The sequence below is a fragment of the Magnolia sinica genome, chromosome 18, assembly GCF_029962835.1.
Source record: "Magnolia sinica isolate HGM2019 chromosome 18, MsV1, whole genome shotgun sequence".
In the NCBI taxonomy this organism is placed as follows: Eukaryota; Viridiplantae; Streptophyta; class Magnoliopsida; order Magnoliales; family Magnoliaceae; genus Magnolia; species Magnolia sinica.
In genome coordinates this window covers 22,769,053-22,789,099 of record NC_080590.1, presented here as the reverse complement: position 1 = coordinate 22,789,099, position 20,047 = coordinate 22,769,053, and the positions used below count along the sequence as shown (strand labels likewise).

At 39.8% G+C, this 20,047-nt stretch overlaps 1 protein-coding gene across 2 annotated transcripts; it reads left to right on the top strand.

The window, feature by feature from the left end:
- The first annotated feature begins 5,850 nt into the window (after window positions 1-5,850).
- Window positions 5,851-18,564, top strand: LOC131232595 (uncharacterized). 2 transcript variants are annotated; one of them, XM_058228935.1, is made up of 2 exons: window positions 5,851-7,807; window positions 18,239-18,564. In XM_058228935.1, exons 1-2 carry the CDS (start codon window positions 6,018-6,020, stop codon window positions 18,243-18,245), a joined length of 1,797 nt encoding a protein of 598 aa, XP_058084918.1. In that variant the 5' UTR covers window positions 5,851-6,017; the 3' UTR covers window positions 18,246-18,564. The 2 variants fall into 2 exon arrangements, with proteins under 2 accessions (XP_058084918.1, XP_058084919.1); XM_058228936.1 differs by lacking the exon at window positions 18,239-18,564 and having other exon boundaries at window positions 5,851-7,811.
- The last annotated feature ends 1,483 nt before the right edge of the window (window positions 18,565-20,047 follow it).

Here is a 20,047-nt window from a genome sequence, read left to right as displayed (position 1 = left end):
GACCCTGCAAGCCCAACCTGGCTTTGTGATGAGCTTCGACCTAATAGATTGGGCCTTGCGTGCATAGCCTAATCAATTGTTGGGTCAGGGTTGAGCTCAAGTTGTTCCCCGACTTGGCAAATTGACCTGGCAAATTGGCCCAGCCTGGCCTGACCTAACTTTATATGTACATGTGTTAAATCCTACAAGTATGCCATTCCAGGCCTCAGGCAACCCATCCATCTTGAATATAGACTCTTGGTTTCATTCCTTTAAAATATTCCTTTCTTTGTGCATGTGTAGCCAGAAAAAAGGATTTGATCAATTTTCAGGCTGGGTGAGATCCCAACAAATTTCTTGGGCTCATACTTGGGCCTATTATGCTACTGGCATTGGTTGGTGTTGGGCCTTAGCCCTTAAGTGTCGGGGCTGAGCCTGGGCTAATCCTAGACTGGTCCAAAGTTGGCCCATTTTTACCCTCAATACACCCTCACAAGTGAATGTACAAGGTTATCAATTGATGGATTAGGAAATGGTACTCAAACTTCCACCTTCATATAGATGTTGGTACTCACAGCAATTTGGCCAATCTAATATTGTAGTGCTCTTATTGTGCATGCACAAGCAAGTCTATGTTTCTGAAGTGGAACAAACATTTAAAAGACAATTATTGTCAACACCTCATTGCATTGAGGATTACTGACAACACATAATATATGTGTAGGTGTCTATATTGGTTCGATGGGCTGCATACTAGAGTTAAAGGGGGATAGAAGATCCCAAGCTCCCTTTGAAGAGGTTCAGGCATGTCCAACACTCTCATCTTCTTCTTCCTCCTCTTTAGTAACTAAAGAGATAGGCCACAAAATGATGTTTTTTCCTACCCTTGATTCATCATCTAGGCTTTATTCTAATTACTTGGGGCCAATTACATGAATGAATTCTTTCCACCTCTCTACTCTTATTAATGGCCATACGTTTAGTTGGGTCATTAATCAACAAGTCTTTTCTCACTATATATATCCATCCACATCGTTTTGGGCCTTAATCTAGTTCATTTAGAGCCCTTAAAATTATACCAAGTCATTCTTATCTAGTATTATTCTTGATCTTTGTTGCATATGACCAAACTGTCTAATTTTACTTTCCCTCATCTTATTATGTATAACTTATTGATCATTTGTCTTCGCAAGTAAAAAGAAATTCACTTGACTTGTATTTGATCCACGTTTGAAAGTCATTAAATTTTCATCTCTCATTTTAAAACATGTGTTTGTTAGATCTAGAGTTTATGCTATACAAAATCAAGAATTGCATCTCCCATCCCATTTTTTCTCTTAAAATTATATTCTCTACATATATTTTCATATTATCTACTTTCTTTTCCTAACTACTATTTAAGTCTTTTTAAGTTTGTAATTCCAAGAATTAGTCCATTCATAATCTTTCAAAATTGTCTCTTGAATCTATCATCTAACCTTACATACGGTGCATAAGCACTAACAACATTTGCTATCTCCTCTTCATTAAACAAGTTTTATTGATCAAATTCAAGTACTTGCTATCCTTGTATCACTACTTTATACTTTAAATTTTTAGAAATTTAACGGCAAAATTGCAGAGGAATTTACATTTTACCAAATAATGCCTCTACAAAGTAGAAATGATATGGAGATGCTTTTTGAGGAATGAAATTGCAAAACAAGGTTCATTTATTTTTTTCTCTGAAAAGTTATGAAACTCAAGACTTGTGGGGCCAATGTTGTATGTGTCTAACATCCAACCTATTAAACTAGTACACCATGCCATGTTGATAACAAGAACAAAAGATCAAGTCAATTAGATCATTAGATGGACCGCACATCATTTAAGATATTTTGAATGGTGTAGATTATTTTTTAATGGATTGGCTCACCTCACAATTGAATCCATCATATTTTTGGTTCATCTAATAATAATGTTGGTGAGCATCTGCTGGACATGTTGGACATGAGATACATACCACATGTGCCCACAACTTTTAATTTTCCACTTTATTATTTAAAAAAATGTAGATGATAGCAAGAATGTAATTTCTTCTCTTAAAAAGAATTACTCAGGAACATAAGTTACTGGAGGCATTATTTGGTAAAATCCAACTCCAAGTATTTTGAACCAAAATTTAAAATTATATCTACTACTATACCTATGTCATTTATGTTCCTGGAGGCATTATTTGGTAAAATCCAACGCCAAGTATTTTGAACCAAAATTTTAAAATTATATCTACTACCATACCTATGTCATTTCTTTTAGCAGATATTTGGTTTTTCAATTACAAAAGTAAATAGGTATAAATGGGTAATGATTATTTACTCGATAACGTTTCTTATATTTGAGTGCATCAATGATTATGAAACTATTTGTTTCACCCAAAAACCACAGTAAAAATAATAATTTAATAGTGTGAAGATATAATGATTATAATTTACTTTACATACTTCCTTTACAAATGTATTCAAATCTTGAGCCAACATCTCAAAATGTTAATGATGGCTCATTTACTATGCATTTTGTAAGAAATTAGAAAATCAAATAAATCCTTATTCCTCTTCCCTATGTACCAAAGTTTATATCCATTAGTTCTTTCTTTCTTTTTAAAATATTACGCTAGAAATCATGTTCCCACTAATGTTTTGTAGAATGCGGGCATCCAAACGGGCACATCCAAACATGCCCCAAACCTTCTTTTCTTTTCTTTTTTTTTCTTTTTTCAGGTAGAGATTGTATTCAATGCAATTTTAGAAGTCAGCTGAACCCGCCCTAAAGTAATTTTAGCCCAGAGAGATAAAAGAGGTGAGTTGTAACACGTGTAAGAGAAGCAGGCCATTAATTAAATAGGGCTAAAATGAATTTGTTCTAGGACAACTATTAAATTGATCCACTTGTCAGGCAGGCATCACATGCAGACCGTATAGTGTAAGCCGTCATTTTCCTTCGTAACCGTCCATTTTTCTCATACTTGGTGGGCCCAACCAATGACCGGTCCAACCTCACACGTGTGCCATGTTCAGTAGAAGAATTATATGATCTGCAACCTACATATTTTTTGCATAATACACGTGGGTTCTGAAAAGTAGGACGCATAGTTTGATAATCCAGACCATTAGTCTCTTCTTAGAAGGGAGATTTTTAGTCCATGGTCCATCTACAATGGGACACAACAGATGGAATGGTATATATGACTGAACCATGGGTTCTAGTCCTTCCCTTGGTAGTAGACTCTGAGGAGTTTCAACACGCGATTCGATACCCATAGGTGGTGCATGGGTGTATGTGTCGGGTACGTGTTACACACACACACACACATATATATATATATATAAAGCCCAATGGAGGAATCGTAGTTACTTAAAATTTACCTATAAATCGGATACTTGGGATACAATCAATTCAAATTAAAGTCTCCAAAATATAAGCTATCTTGTTTGATTATCCATCAAGTTGTTGGACGAATATTGGACGGCTACAAGTGACAAATATCCAATGGTCCTACTATCTCAACAAACCAGTGTCCACGAATCAGAAGTTGGAATCATGAGGCGAATGCCTGTGATGTCCACAGTCATATGCAGTTGGAGTATCCAATAACTTCCTGAACCATCTCTGCTCAGGCAGCCATGGCTGGCAACGAGTCGGACTGGCTTATAGGGCTTTTGAGCTTGGACAGTGTATGACAGCCAATGGCCGGCCCAATTAGATTTGGAAGGGAATTATATATATAGGTGTACACGAGTCGAACTAAGTCAAGCTTGGCATAGCTCCACTCGGCTCGGCCACCAGCTGACCCCAACTCGAATTCAACTAGGCTCAATTCGGTCAGCAACTCGAGCGGTTCAAGCTGAGTTGGAGCCAATTTCGTCTGTGCAGCATTTTCATAAACACATGAAATGCGCCCATAACTTCTCTCCGTGTATAAAACAACAGTAGCGGTTTTATAGGTATTTCATCAAACACCTTATAGGCAACATCAAAATCAAGAAAAAAAGATTTTTGTTTTATATATATATATATATATACCTTCATTGCCACCAGCTGACACTTCGTTGAGTCATTTCATCAAACACACGGTGAGCAACATCAATATCAAAATAACCAAGTCACTGAACTGGTTTTATCTGAGTTGAGTCGAGCTTAGGCAAGATCGAACTCAGTTCAAAATTTTTTCGAGATAAAAAAATTAGCTCAACTCGACTCGAACTCAGTTTCAAATCGAGTCAACTCAAGCTTTTTCAAGTTGAGTCGAGCGACCTAACTCCGTTCATGTATAGCCATACTCAAGGAGACTAATAATAGCACCTGGGGTGGGCCCCACTATAATATTTACATGAAATTCACCCCAACTACCAAGTGTGTCACCACATCTTACGCCCATGGTCCAAATATCAGTTCTATATGTGATTAAGTGGACCACACAAATGGAAATAATTTACAAGGCAATATTCACCTCCAAATTGTTTCTCTTGATACGGCCCACCTGAATTACATATAGGCTGAATTTTAGGCATCGTGACTAAATTTTGGTGTATCATCTAATTGTTGGAGCAAATTTTATATAATCAAGGACCGACTTCCTCTTTGAATATTTCTTTTGCTATGTTCACATGAATTACAAATCAGTCTTCTTTTTTTTTTTTTTTGTACTTGAGCCCAACATGGGATTATACACCATAGTAGATTTCAAAAACTCATGGTGGGCCGATAAAAAATTCAGTATCATCCCTCTACCAACTATTTAAAAACAAACACTACCAAAAAAGCCTAGTCTTAAGGAAATCCACTCTTAATTTTTACTAGATCACTCTAATGTGAAATCCACTCCAACCACTATATTCGTACTAGTGCTTTAGGTTCATGGCCAAAAACCCTTGGCCACATCAAAGAAAACAGCTAGAACAAAGATGTCTAATCTAAATTTTACAGGGCCCACTATGGTGATAATTATAAGAAATTGGTTCCAACCTTAAGATTCCAAACCAAAATTTAAGCATGAGGCTAAAACTTCAAGCCCATAAATGATTTATGTGGGCCACACTAAGGGCCTGTTTGGTTCGGTGTATTATATGGTGATAGATGGAATTGAGTTAAAATAACCACTGAGCTACTCCATGTCCAGTTTCTTTCCTTTACTGGCTATGCTTTGAAAAATGAAACCATAATACTATCAACCTATGAGCGGTGAGAAGAAACCCTCCAAATCCGTTTGGAATTCTGCCCTCATCCATGTCCTGTTTTTGGCAAATCCAGCGAACATGGGTGTCTTGACGCTGGCAAGATTTATGGGTCCCACCATGATGTATGGACTATATCCACACCATCCATTCATTTTTCAAGATCATTTTAAGACATTGGAACAAAAATCAGGTATATCCAAATCTCAAATGCACCACACCACGGAAAGAAGTGGGATTGAATGCCTGCAATTGAAAACTTCCTGGAAGCTAGGAAGTTCCGAATCAAGTTGATATTTGTGTTTTACCTTCATCCGGGTCTGTCTGACTTTTTGAACAGGTTTGATGGAAAATAGACATCAGGGTGGGCCTTAGGAAGGTTTCAACTGTGGGCGTCACTATACCCAGTGATTTCTATGGTGTGGTCCATATATACTATGGATCTACCTGATTTTTGCATCGTTGTCTTAAAATTATCTTGAAAAATGAATGGATGGTGTGGATGTAGTCCATACGTCATGATGGGACCCATAAATCTTGCCAGCGTCAAGACACCCACGTTCGCCGGATTTGCAAAAAACGGATGAAGGCATAATCCGAGACGGATTCGGAGGGTTTCTTCTCACCCCTCATAAGTCGACAGGCGCTACAACCTCGCTCTTTCTCGCTTCTTCGAAGCTACAACCTCCACTCCCATCTCTTTCGGTCTCTCATCTTCCGAGCTCCAAATAGCCCCACTTCTTCGAAAGCTTGCAAAACCCTAAATCTCTCTCTCCTATAACCCCACATACAAAATCCATGCGTTTTCACCAATCCTTTCCTTGAAAAATGGATTTGCTACAAAATTACAGTGAAAAGAGCGATTCGGACGATGACTCACAACAACGGCAGCAACCATCAGCTCAAACTTCCCCTCCTTCATCTCCCGAATCTTCTCCTTCTTCCTCCCCTCTCCGAATCTCTCTCCCCTCCAAAACATCCGCACCGTCCGTCGACGACACCATGCTTGCACTGACCGTAACATCATCCAATCCAAGCCTTCGGAATCTCCACAAACCCATCGACCCTGTCCAGCATGCCGTCACCTTCAACCCCACCTACGATCAGCTCTGGGCCCCCATCTACGGCCCAGCCCACCCCTTCGCCAAAGACGGCATCGCCCAGGGCATGCGCAACCACAAGCTTGGCTTCGTTGAGAATGCTGCCATTGAGCCGTTTGTCTTTGACGAGCAGTACAATACGTTCCACAAGTACGGGTATGCCGCTGATCCATCTGCCTCCGCCGGCTATAATTATGTCGGCGACCTTGACGCCCTGCGGGAGAACGATGCTATCTCGGTGTATAACATTCCACAGCATGAGCAGAAGAAGCGGAAGCTTGAGAAGAAGGCGTTGGAGAGTGAGGAGAATGAGGATGCCGAAGTAGGGCCCAGCGTCGAAGACCCTGCATCGCAGGAGTGGCTGATGAAGAATCGGAAGAGCCCGTGGGCTGGGAAGAAGGAAGGAGTGCAGATAGAGCTCACCGAGGAGCAAAAGAAGTACGCAGAAGAGTATGCTGAGAAGAAGGCTGAGAAGGAGAGAGGTGGGGGCGGGGACAAGCCCGAGTTTGCTGACAAGAGCACTTTCCACGGGAAAGAGGAGCACGACTATCAGGGGCGGTCATGGATTGCTCCCCCGAAAGATGCGAAAGCCACGAACGATCATTGCTACATTCCCAAGCGGTGGGTCCACACGTGGAGTGGGCACACAAAGGGTGTTTCGGCAATCCGGTTCTTCCCAAAGCATGGGCATCTTCTCCTCTCAGCTGGCATGGATACAAAGGTCAAGATCTGGGATGTATTCAATTCAGGCAAGTGTATGCGTACTTACATGGGTCACTCGAAGGCAGTCCGTGATATCTCCTTCTCGAATGATGGGACCAAGTTCTTGAGTGCCGGCTATGACAAGAACATCAAGTATTGGGATACAGAGACAGGGAAGGTGATCTCAACTTTCTCTACAGGTAAAATCCCTTATGTGGTTAAGCTTAATCCAGACGAAGATAAGCAAAACATACTCCTCGCGGGTATGAGTGATAAGAAGATCGTTCAGTGGGATATGAACAGTGGAGAAATCACACAAGAGTATGATCAGCATTTGGGTGCAGTAAATACTATTACATTTGTGGACAACAACCGGAGGTTTGTTACTTCGAGTGATGACAAGTCCCTCCGTGTGTGGGAGTTTGGGATTCCCGTCGTTATTAAGTATATTAGCGAGCCTCATATGCATTCAATGCCTTCTATATCACTTCACCCCAATTCAAATTGGCTCGCGGCGCAGAGTTTAGACAATCAGATTCTCATCTATAGCACGAGGGAGAGGTTTCAACTCAACAAGAAGAAGAGGTTTGCGGGGCACATAGCAGCAGGCTATGCATGCCAGGTGAATTTTTCACCTGATGGACGGTTTGTCATGTCTGGAGATGGTGAGGGCAGATGCTGGTTTTGGGATTGGAAGAGTTGCAAAGTCTTTAGAACTTTGAAATGTCACGAAGGGGTTTGTATTGGATGTGAGTGGCATCCATTAGAGCAGAGCAAAGTTGCGACTTGCGGCTGGGATGGGATGATCAAGTACTGGTAAGCCTATTCACTAATTTGGTTTGATCCATTCCTTTCTTGCTATGGAGAAATTATTTCACATTCTTTTGCTATTTCTAACAATAACTTGCATGTCAAAAAGTGTTGTTGTATTTACATAGTGCTGTAGCTTCTTTTTGACACTGTATATCTACACTAGTTAGGAGTAAATTATCAAATTGGTTAGACATAAACTAATAACACCCCTTTCTATGATTTCATTATGTACACATATAGATACATTGACTTTCTATTTCGGACGTTCGCTAATCTATTTTAAAACAAAATCAACTATACACACATGTAATATATATGCATTTATCCATATATCATGTATCTACATGCATAACAATAACAACTTTTTTAGTTTTGTTCAGATGGAGCCACATGTCATACCGTACCCTATTCCACTAAATTTGTATCATGATGCAGTCCAAGTGTTAAAATAAATTGATGAGATTTGATTCCATTGGATGTAAAAAGCTTGTGTTTTTAAACGTGAAGAGATAAAGAAGCTTTTAAATCTCTCAAAAAAATAATAAATAAGTAAAGAAGCCATTGCAATTGCCAAAAATTGATGGTAGATTAGAGCCATGGCTTTAACCATTCAAATGTGCCACACGTGCCATCATCAACCTTCAGCCTCCCCATATGTGCTACATTCAACCTTCAAGCACCTCACATGTTTCAATGTGCACATGTGCCACCTACCATCGTCCATCTTCAAGCACCCCGTGTGCCACATTCACTCTTCAAGCACCCCACGTGTGTCAATGTGCACATGTGCCACGTGCCACTGCCCATCTTCAAGCACCCCACATATGGCACATCTGCCGATATCAACCTTCAAGCTACCCACCGCATTCCACATGTGCAAATGTGCCAATGTACACATGTACAACATGTGCCAAATAATCCTTCCATATCCAGGGTGTTTGACAAACAGCTTGCTGGATATAGTCTACTCAAGATAGGCTATCCAGTTTAGGCTTTACCGGATAGCCCATTAGAGACAACCTTTTGATTATCCAAATGGGTCCTAGGCTTAGCCAATATTTGAACTTATATTTTACATGTTTAGAAAGTACAACTATGGTAAAATTAAGAAGTACATGTGGAGCATGAGAGGACAGGATTAGGTACAAAGGACATTTCTAGAAGCCCCACTCATGTTTTCCATGATGAAACATGGCATAGCAGGCAGACCATTAAGTTTGTAAGAGCATTTTTTCCCATTTCCTAAATATTCATCTGTGAAATTGAGAGAAATGATCAACATTTTTAGTGGACCTTCAAGATCTTTATCACAATGTTGTCCACAGTGAGTACTACATCACCTTGTTTCTGAATACTTCAGTTGTGCTGCATATCATTCTCATTCCACAATGGTTTGCTGTGCATTTTGCTTCAGTATATGAGCTAGATGTCCTGGTTGGAGCAGTGTTACCTAAATCTCCAACCTGGTATGTTTTCCATTTTGAATCACGTGATCTGGATTATGGGTCATCTGCAATCCTATTGCTACTTTTGCCAACTGAAATGATGGTTCACACTCTTAGTGTTGATTAAGTTGTATTGTAAATTTATACTAGCAGATATGGCTCATGCAAAGCATGTGGAGAGAGGAGTGGTTTGGAAGGTGTGGAAGGGGTGGAGAAGCAGTTGTAGAAGGGGAGTGATTTGACATGTGACAATGTGATGGATGATTCTTTGGCACATCGTTCACGTGGCATGCATAAACTCAATCAAACTGTCCAAGTTGTGTGGTCACCAACCAAAATTCAGATTGATTTAACAATCCAAACCTGGGATTAATAAGCATTTGTTTGTTGAAATTTCGACCATTGATTGTTTTCTTCTTGACCATTCACTAAATATTCACCAATCAGCCAGTTATTAAAGCAATCAATGTAATTTTCTTCTTGATAGCCATCAATCAGGGCCAAGAATCTGTGTAGTTTAGTTTTAGTTTATTGTATGCCATGTGTACAATTTCACAATTTGTGTCCCAACCACCGTATTCAGTCAAAGTAATAAATAAATAAATAAATAAAGAACAGAGTGAGAGAGAGAGAGAGAACCTGCTGTAAAAGGTAGGAAACCATTGTCAGTAGGATAGATGGCTTCCTCATAAATTACCTAAATGCCCTTTTGCTTTAACACCCTTCCCATGTCATAACATTCATAGTTTTAGCAATTCAAAAAACTAATTGTGTGAAATTTTTTGCCCCTGCCTACTCTTGTCATATATAGTTGAGCTTTAGAATGTGGGAATTTATACCATGATTTATGCAATAGCATGGATATAATATAAAGTACTACATATTGAAGTAATGCACCATGTGTTGTTTCTGTATGGGAGATGTTTGGGTATAGAGAGGGAAGTCCCGTCTTTTTGGAACTCTGAAAGATACCTCTGATGTTCTGATCATAGAAGAGTCTGTGGTCTGTCACTCTCATGCGACTGTGGTTTCATGAGTCATGATAGGCAATGGGTTTTGTGTCTACTTGTCTTTGATGTGAACTTCTATATGAGGCACGCACCTAAGCCGATTTCGTTCTTGGATGTAGTAATCAAAGGGATAGAAAAGATATTTTGAAATGGAAAGAAAACACCTTTCCTTGGGAGGTTGAATCACTCTTATAAAAGCGGCTCATTTGAACCTTTCGTTCTAGTGTCTCTCTCTATCTCAGATGCCAACAGTAATGGCTAGGAGAGTGAATGATCACTTAGGAATTTCCTAGGGGAAGGGAGATGAAATGGGTACAAGTTTCATCACTTAATTTGGAAGGATTTGCAGAAAACAGAAGGGAAGGGGGGGAATTCTAGAATGAAATTGGATGCTGCTAGGAAAATGATGGTGGAGATACAGGGAAGCACTCGAGGCATTGTGGAAGGAGGTAATTCACAAAAAGTATGGCACTTCAGAAGGGGGTCGGGTGGTTCCTAGGGTTATGTCCAAGGGGTATGTGTTGGAGACTTTTAAGGCAATTGATGAGATGGGAAGTGACAATGAGAGTGTAGGAGCAACCTCTCTAGTATGGCACTTAATTTGGAAGGATTTGCAGAAAACAAAAGGGAAGGGGGGGGAATTCTAGAATGAAATTGGATGCTGCTAGGAAAATGATGGTGGAGATACAGGGAGGCACTCGAGGCATTGTGGAAGGAGGTAATTCACAAAAAGTATGTCACTTCAGAAGGGGTTCAGGTGGTTCCTAGGGTTACGTCCAAGGGGTATGTGTTGGAGACTTTTAAGGCAATTGATGAGATGGGAAGTGACAACGAGAGTGTAGGAGCAACCTCTCTAGTATGGTTGGTGCAGCTTTTGATAAATGTATTCGGCTTCTTGTGGTAAAGGCAAAAGGTGCTTTAGTCGAATCCTTCTCAATGTTGTCGAATCGCATATGTGATCATGTGCGATCACATATGCCTATGTGCATATGTGATTGCACAATCGCATATACGACTGCATTTTTTTTGGAAAATTTAAAAATAAAATAAAATCGAACAATATGGGAAAATTAAAATAAAAATATAAAAATATATATAATAAATTAAGGAGAACTTTCCTAAGTTAATAGATAACTGATTTTACATATTTAAAATACATTTGAGAGAAATAAAATCAATTAAACTATGAATTAAACATCAAGTGCTTGAATCTTGATCTTCCAACTTCCAAGAGAGAGGGAATGTTGGGGGGGGGGGGGGAGAGAGAGAGATTAAGATCACTTGGAAGTAGGAAAATGTGTGTGTGTGTGTGTGTGTGTGAGAGAGAGAGAGAGAGAGAGTTTAAGACCACTTGGAATTAAGAAATGTAAGAGAAGAAAAGAGCAAGAGAGTTTTGGAGTGAGAATATTGCAAATTGAGGAGGTTTGGAAGCCATTTTATAGGCAATTTTTTTTTTTATTTGCAAAATAGTAATAATTATAATAATAATAATAATAATGTGTCAACCGTTGGCTAATATGTGATCGCATATGCATATGCGATTGCATATTTTCACATATGCCACATATGCGATAACATATGCATATGCGCATGTGCAATGGCACATGACAATATTGATCCTTCTAAGCTACATACACCTATCCGACTGGAAAGGCATATAAAAGTTATGGACTGCTATGAGCCGATAAGGGGTTATTGTATGGAATGCTATCCGCGGCATAAATCTCAAGGACAAGTGATGGAATTTGGGAATCTTATGGCCATTCTTAATGATATCTCTATTGAGATGTGAATTTCGGGGATTGGAAGATGTGGGAAAGTAAGCTGACAACGAATTTACATCAAGGCTCTCATTCGAGTAATATGTCCTTGTGATGGGTTATCATAGGAAATAAAATCTTAACCTTTGAAAATCTTAAAATAAATAAATAAATAAAGAACTGATGGCTTTTCCTATCATTTGTGCCCTATGTTGTAACAATGAGGAGATGATGGATCTTTGTTTCTTCATTAAAAGATTGCCTGAGCAGTTTGGTGTCATATCTTTACTTTCTTTGGTGTACATTCTTTGACTAATGCAGTCAAAGACTTAGGCGGGTGGCCAGAGGGGTCATTACATAAAGGAAGAATTTTGCGGTATATGACATCCTTTGCGATTACTGGGTTCGTGGAAGGAAAGAAAGGGAAACAAATTTCGTGACTAAGAATAAAATCATCTCTTTGATTATTGATTAGGCTTCTGACATGCTGGCATGTCAGGGAATCTCAAAGGTTGACATCTTTCAAGTTGGAGAGTGGGCTTTCAAGGTGGCTTAGAGTTGAAGCCAGTGGTGTTTGTGGGAGTAGCCTACCTCCGCCTTTCTTTAAGTGAGAAACTAAGAGAGGTACTCTCAAGGTAAATCAAGTCCCTCCAAAATAGGAGGCTTATTGAGAAATGATGAAGGAAAGGTACTGACAGCCTTTTCCAGGTCTCATAAAATTGATGGATTGGCCAAGGTGAAGCTCCTTACACTATGGTAAGGTCTTTGGGTATCTCTTTGTCGTGCAGTGCAAGGGGAATCTCAGCAGGTAGAGAACTGTGTTTTGGGTGTATTCGGCCCGTAGTTCTTATATCCTTGCACATGTTTCTTTACCTCGAAGGCAGCAAATCAGGTGGCTGATAGATCAGCTGTTGAGGGAATGACGAGAGGATCACTAGTTGTCACTTTGCGTCTTTTGTTTTCTCTTCGTTGCAGGGATTAGATCATGTTTTGTCTTAAGCCCACTTTAGAACCAAAATCAATCTAAGGAAGACAAGAAACAAGAAAAGGAGTTAGGTGATGATAGATTGGGTAAGAGAGCCCCTACTTAGTTTTAGGCAGAATAGTTGAACTATGCCTTTGAAGACTGCAGAACCTCAAAGTCCGAGATGGATGTTCTAGAAAAGTAGCACGTAAATGCTTAGAAACTTACATGCAACTTGAACAATCCATCTTCCATACTATGGAAGAAAGCATCTATGTAATAAACCATTTTCTTAGGATGACACTAATAGTCAAGGATCCTATTGAAAGTCTTATACTCATATTCGATCGTATGCCACTGTCGAAAGTTTTAAATATTCTTCCTCCTTCATGGGAACCTATTGTAATAGCTCCATGTGATTCTGCCCAAGCATTCCAATGCTTAACTTGTGTACTAATGTACTAGTCCAACTGTCCCAAGCTGGCCTAGGCCAGGCCCTGAGCCTACCACTTTAGCCTAGGTTCAGCTTGAGCTAGAGGCCCATGGATCAGCTAGGGCCTAGTATGATGGGGCATCATTTGCTTAAGGACCTGACAGGCTGGCCAACCCAATCCAACTAAGTTAATTTGGTCAGTCTGAGCATATGGCTAGCAGGCTGTGCTGAGCTTGGGCACAGCTTCTTATCTTACAGGAGAAGTCTCGAATCAACAATACTTCACTGACCATTTGCTCTCCTCAAAATGTGATAGAAAAAGAGAGGAGAATTGATAGAAAAAATGTGAATTTCTCTGATAATGAGACTTGTTGAGCAGAGAGCGCAAATCAATCTAAGAACTAGTCAATAGAATAGATAGAAAGGATGACCGTCGCCATGGCAGGGGCTCACATTGACAAGACTCCCATGCCATCAAGGCCTAGCCAGTAGACATCCCTAACCCAGCTATCACATGAACTTCCTAATGGGCATGCAAACAAAGCAGTGTTGTGGAGGCGCAGTTTCCAAGCATGATTCATACACTGTGCTTGGAGGATCAAGCTCAAGTACATGTTTGCAACTGCTAGGCACACCGCAGGGACCATTGTAAAGCAAAAAAAGCAAACACCCTGCTAACCAGATTGTCCTGAAACGAAGAATGACGAGAATGAGAAAGTGAAGTTGTTGTCTCTGAATCAGTGGTAGCAAACAGGAGAAGCATGCATAGGTGTCATAAAACCAGATGTTGGCATGAGTTTTAAAAATGAAGTGGATAGAAGAAGTTAATAAAGATACCTATTTTATGATTACTTGAGAGTAGTGAGTGCTCTCACTCTTGAACCCTAAGTGTATCATGTGTGTTCGATGATTCACATCATTTTGATTTTTTTTTTTCATTCAAAAACTTCGTTTTCTGCATGTATGATTTTATTTTTCATTAATGGGAATTTTGTACCAGAGGAATATATAAATCAAAACTGAAAACATAATCTTCTTGAGAAGTAATGATATGTGTGACTTTTTATTTTTTTAATATTCAGTGTGATATCATATTACTGTTTTTTACTACAGCAAAGTTTGCTCATCCAGCAAGCTTTGTCAGCTCCAAAATCACCGTCTGACGAGGCAGATTGGAAAAAGATTCTAATGTTTTATAGCCATAGCATTAAGGGGAAGTGCACAAATTGGTTATTGATAAAGTGACTTGCCAAAATTATTTGTCAATGACAATGTTTGAAATCTGAGGTTGGATAGGGAAGGCTCTCACATCCTTTTAGGGTGGCATGGTCTAGGAATGAGAATAAAATCAAAGGGACACATTGATGGTTGGTTTCCTTTTTCTAGTGGCAACTAATACAAAGATGAGGTTGCATGCAGTGTGTCAGTGGATGCTTATTTTGGATTAGTTCAGAAGTTGTCTCGCTGCACTCAGAATCTTGTAGTTTGTGGAGAGAAAATCCCAACACCCTTAACAAGGATAGGAAAAGATCATGTTGGATGCTGATAAAGGAGGAGAACAAGATTTCAGGGTTAGTTGTAGTGAGCATGGAATCTTGGACTGTTGAAGCCACCAGATAATAATGCTCCAAAGCTAAAAGATCTGGGTTTCTTCTAGGTTGAATTTCTTTATAGTGTAAATAATGCCTATATTTCGAAGTTGATCACAGACCCTAAGGCCCAAATCAGTGGGCAAATTCCTATTTCAGAGGCTTTTAAATGGTTGGTTGCTAATGGCGGACACTGTATGTGTTTTTCTTTTGTTCTTTCTGCGCCCCCCCCCCCCCCCCCAAAAAAAAAAAAAAAAAATTAATAATAATAACAATAACCACACATTTATTGAGAAGGAAAAAGGAGAGTTAAAAAGCAACAGCGAATAGCAGGGGTCATCATCCAGGTAACCTTGGCTGGAGAATTGGATGGTTTTTTATAACAATGTTGGAGAATACCCAGAAGTGTTGCTTGCCAAGAAAAATTTTCTCTGTTTGCCGCATCTATTCGTTTTTGTTCAGTAGACTAATTATTTAGGTGTGGCCACCTTTGAGGATGCTTTTGGCAAGTAAAGGCAATGATTTGGGGAACAATGTTAAATAGATGCCATGCTGTGGCTCCTATAATAACTTGGAATCATTCATTGCTATTCTGTTCGTTGACCGTTAATGAAGAAACTGGATACTAATTTATGAAGATCGGATGGTATGGAGCCCAACATCTCTGCTGTAATCAGCTTGAGAATGTATTCAGACTTGTTAGTCCTGAGGGTTATCAGCTTTGAGGTAAAGGACAGCTTTCTGTACTTCTCCAGAGTACGAGGAGCAGTTTGGAAGAAGTTATCATCATCGGTAATGCATAGGAAATTGCTTCCAACAGATTTTCACAATCAGTGTACAGCAGGCTTCACTATTCTTCAGTGATAGGCTCTCCAGTAATGTAATGTGATGCAAGACAATTAACCACTTGCTCTAAAAGCTCAAACTGTTAGAGTATGGCGAATTAATCCATTTATCTCATAGCCTAGGCCCCACATCTCATGGGTTAGGACCTCGGCTGAACCCCCCTCGTGGGCCCCAAATCATATGGGTACCGCCTCACACGGGCCGCCCACCCCGAGTGTGTCCCCGCATCCCACAAGCTACCCCACTCGAGCCCGGTGTGAAATGCGCATTAATCACCCTCGGTGAGAAGTCTCGAACACGAGACCTCCCCCGTGGGCCCCAAATCACATGAGTCACCCACCCCAAGTGTGTCCCCGCATCCCACGGGCTACCCCACTCAAGCCCAGTGTGAAAATGCCCCTACATTATAATGTGTATGAGTTACCTTCTAGGACTCGCTGTGACGTGAAGAAAGAAACTGATTCTACTTTGAGCCTTGAACCTTTTCACCTTTGATTCTGTCACCAGATAATTTGTTCTGGGTGGAAAGCATTTTGCTTTTGCATATGGTGGAATGATGTAAGCCAGTGTTTTAAAATGAACACCACTGCTGTAAGCCTGTAACCAAAACTTGATTTTTTTTAACTTTTTTTTTTTATATAATCATCAGGTATTCCAATTTACATTCCTATATGGTGCTGCATTTGGATGCAGTAGTCAATTGAATTGCAAACGTTCAACTTTATCATCATCATCTAAGCCTTGCCCCAATTACTTGGGTTGGCTACATGAATCCTATTCCACGATTCCACTCAGTCAAGGGCAATACTTTCAGTTAGATCACAGGTCATCCAGTCTTTCTTACTACCTCCATCCACATCCTTTTGGGCCTTCCCCTCTGCCCGTTTAGAGCCTTCAACTTGTACCAAATCACTCCTTTTCAGTGGTTCTTGGTCTCCGTTGCTCATGACCAAACCATCCAAGTCTACTTTCCCTCATCTGACTACCTATTGGTTCTACTCCAAGTTCCCTTGAATGCAGTTATTTCTAATTTTATCCTTCCTCATCTTGCCACTCATCCATCTTAACATCCTCATTTCAGGTACACTCATCCTATAAACATGTTGTTACTATAGTTCAAAACAAAAAATAAAAATGTTGTTCCTTTAACTGCCCAACATTCTGTCCATAAAGCGTGGCTGGTCTTATAGCTATCTATAAAATTTCCCTTCCAGTTTGAGTGGTACACAATAATCACATAAAACTCTAGAGACACATCTCCATTTCCTCAACCAGCTGGAATTGTATGGGCAACATCCTTCTCAATCTCTCCACTCTCGTGAATTATTGACCAAGGTTTCGAAAGTGGTCAGTTTGGGAAACCTCTTGATGAGCAATCCTAACCAATTCCTCGTTTCGTTTCTGTTGTTACTAAAATTGCACTCTGTATATTCTTTTTAGTCCAATTAATTTTAAATCCTTTATATTCTAAATCACCCCACCATAAATCTAGCTTTGTGTTTGTACCCTCCTGCTTCTTGTCAGTCAAAACTATGTCATCTGCAACGAGGAAGTAGTCTTCATATTGCAGTGACTGTGCTTTCCTGGGCAACTTTAAGGTTAATGCGATTGCAATTTTCTCTACTTTATTGGACTAGTAATTGCAATCCAATTTGTTTGTGTACCCTAGTGCATCTTTCAGCTTTTGCATTCTTCAGCTGAAACTTCCATAAACTTGAACATCTTGGTTGACAATGGTTTCCTTCTGATGGTGCTAGATTTAAAAAGAAAGAGAGAGAGAATAAATTGTGGTCGATTGTGGAAGGAAAATTCCCAAAAATTGGGATCAATACCTAAATCCCAATTTGGACAGGCTCCACACCAGATTAGTGTGTAATAAGTGGTGCTTTCTCCTGCTTAATCACAAGTTTGCAATGCTTGAATAAAATAAAACGATTAAAATCTGTGACTGAGTGGCAGTGCTGTTCAATGTGTGCTAACCTAACTTGGATGGATGGGGCCTGAGAAAATCAGGATTAAGAGGGGAATTTCCTTGCTAAACAGAGACCCTTAACAAATTCCCTTAGATCTGGAAATTATTGAATTGCAATTGTTTGTAGCATGTAAAGCTGCCATTACTGTGGGCATGATGCTGGAACTGAACTGGCCCAGTTTTTCTAGTCTCCATGTTTGAAATGATATATTGTTCTCTACCTTTCTTTTCACATACTTTTTGGAAAGTCCAACCTTATGCTGCTAGAAAATGGTTTCTTGTAGTGTACTGATGTCTTCTTCTCTTTTAGTGACACATCATTACTGCAGCCATGTAGAAAATTCCGTGATATTATTAGCAACTCGATTAATTATTGAAGGTGTTTTTTTTCTTCCTTTCCTGTGGTGACTTGCAGGGACTAAGTTCATTTTGGCACTGAACTGCTTGGTCTTACATCAACAGAAGACAATTGCAGACCATTCAGTTAGAAAGCCTGTATAGTCCAGCGGCATTGTTGTATGGACTCCGACAAATTGTAATGCTCTTTTGTTTATTATAGATTAATGTAACATGGCCAAACTTTATGTTGAGTGGACGTTAACCATCATCGATGTTTTCAAGCCAGTGACAGTAAGTCTGCAAAAGTGCATAACAGTCTCTTCCCAAACCTGCCTTTTTTTTATGGCTATACTTTTCTGAGAAATTTTTGAACTAGAGATTCTAGCAAATCATCTTCAGGCCTTTCTGGAACTTGTGGGGTTCTTTTCTTAATGCCTAATTAATGTGGACCACTTCATAATCTGCTTTGTGCCAAAGTAGAGAGCTCTAGCTAGGACTGCAGTTTTACCTTGTTTTGCAGTTGCAGATGTTTCAGTGGTGTTTCATCTGGCATGTAACGAAGTGTTTCTAGCGACTGAGTTGCTCGTATTTGTTCAGAGCCGCATATGTTGATGGAGCCCTGGTAACAGGACATGCGCATATGGACTCTACCCCAGAGGCGTCATTATGGCACGCTTGCGATACCTTAGCCAGTCATCAGTTGAGGCGCTCTTCATTTGTGCTGGCCCAAAAGTTCTCCATCTATTTTCTTGTAGTGGGGTTCACCTGGTAAGTGAACTGGACTAACTTTCGGGTCAGGGCAAGTGGCGGGTCCCAACTAATGAATGAACCAGATGCCACTCATGTGCTGCCATGTTAGTGAAGGATGTTCCCTTGACTAGCGTAACAATTTTACAACTAATGAATGAACCAGCACATCCTGTCCTCATGAGTGTCTGGTGAAGGACGTTTCCTTAAACAGCCTAACAATTTTACAGAGCTGATTCTCATGGAATTGGTTTAAGCAATGAGGGATGCTCTTTGTTTTTTTTAGCCATGCTGCTGCAGAACCCAAATACAAGTCCACCCACCTGCAAGACTCCTTGTGTGAGGCAGTGGTAGAAATGGGAAATTCAGCAGGCTTCGCTTAGGGCCTGTTTGATTTTAAAAAATAAAAATAAACAAAAAATCAGCACTTTATCACTGAAAATTGGGATTTTCACTGTAATTCAGAAGATTTGGCAAATCCACATAATTAAGTGCTTAATTTGGATTTTCAATGAAAATATGGGTTGTGTTTTTCCAGCTCTCCTCACTTCACTTAATAAGGATTGCAATAAGTGATTTACGTGAAAATATTTTGTCACTTCTGACCAAAATATCTCTATAACTATGTTAATATTACAACTTTGCCAAATCTTCTCCCAATCCCAGGGTTTTGCTCAAACGTCTCTCCTCATCTTCCCCAGATCCTTGATTTGGCATATGATGATTTGAGATTTTAGGTTCCGCGAGGTTTTCTCCAAACTAAGTTTCAAGTTTTGGAGATTTGATTTGTGGGCTTTCTCTCAGATCTGTTCTTTCCCTATCTTTCTTTAGCTCTTGATATTTTCTTTGCAGGAAATAGTGAAACCACTGATGGATGGGGATTTGAAATTTCAGCGTTTCTATTGGGTTTTGGGGGGTTTTGTGAGGATTTTGATGGATGTTGGCATGGAACCGTCGGGGATGAATGGGATTCTTTCTTTTCTTTTTCTTTTTTTCATTTGGGTTTTGCTAATGATGAATTGGGCACAAATGCCACCTCCAAATGGGGTGATCCAGACTGTTGATTGGATGGGCCCCACAAATGGATTATGCACCAAAAGTCTCCATTTAAAGGGACAATCCAAATCATTATTTTGTA

Excerpts from the sequence above, each read along its gene's own strand:
- LOC131232595 (XM_058228935.1), top strand. The coding sequence starts at position 6,018 with ATGGATTTGCTACAAAATTACAGTGAAAAGAGCGATTCGGACGATGAC.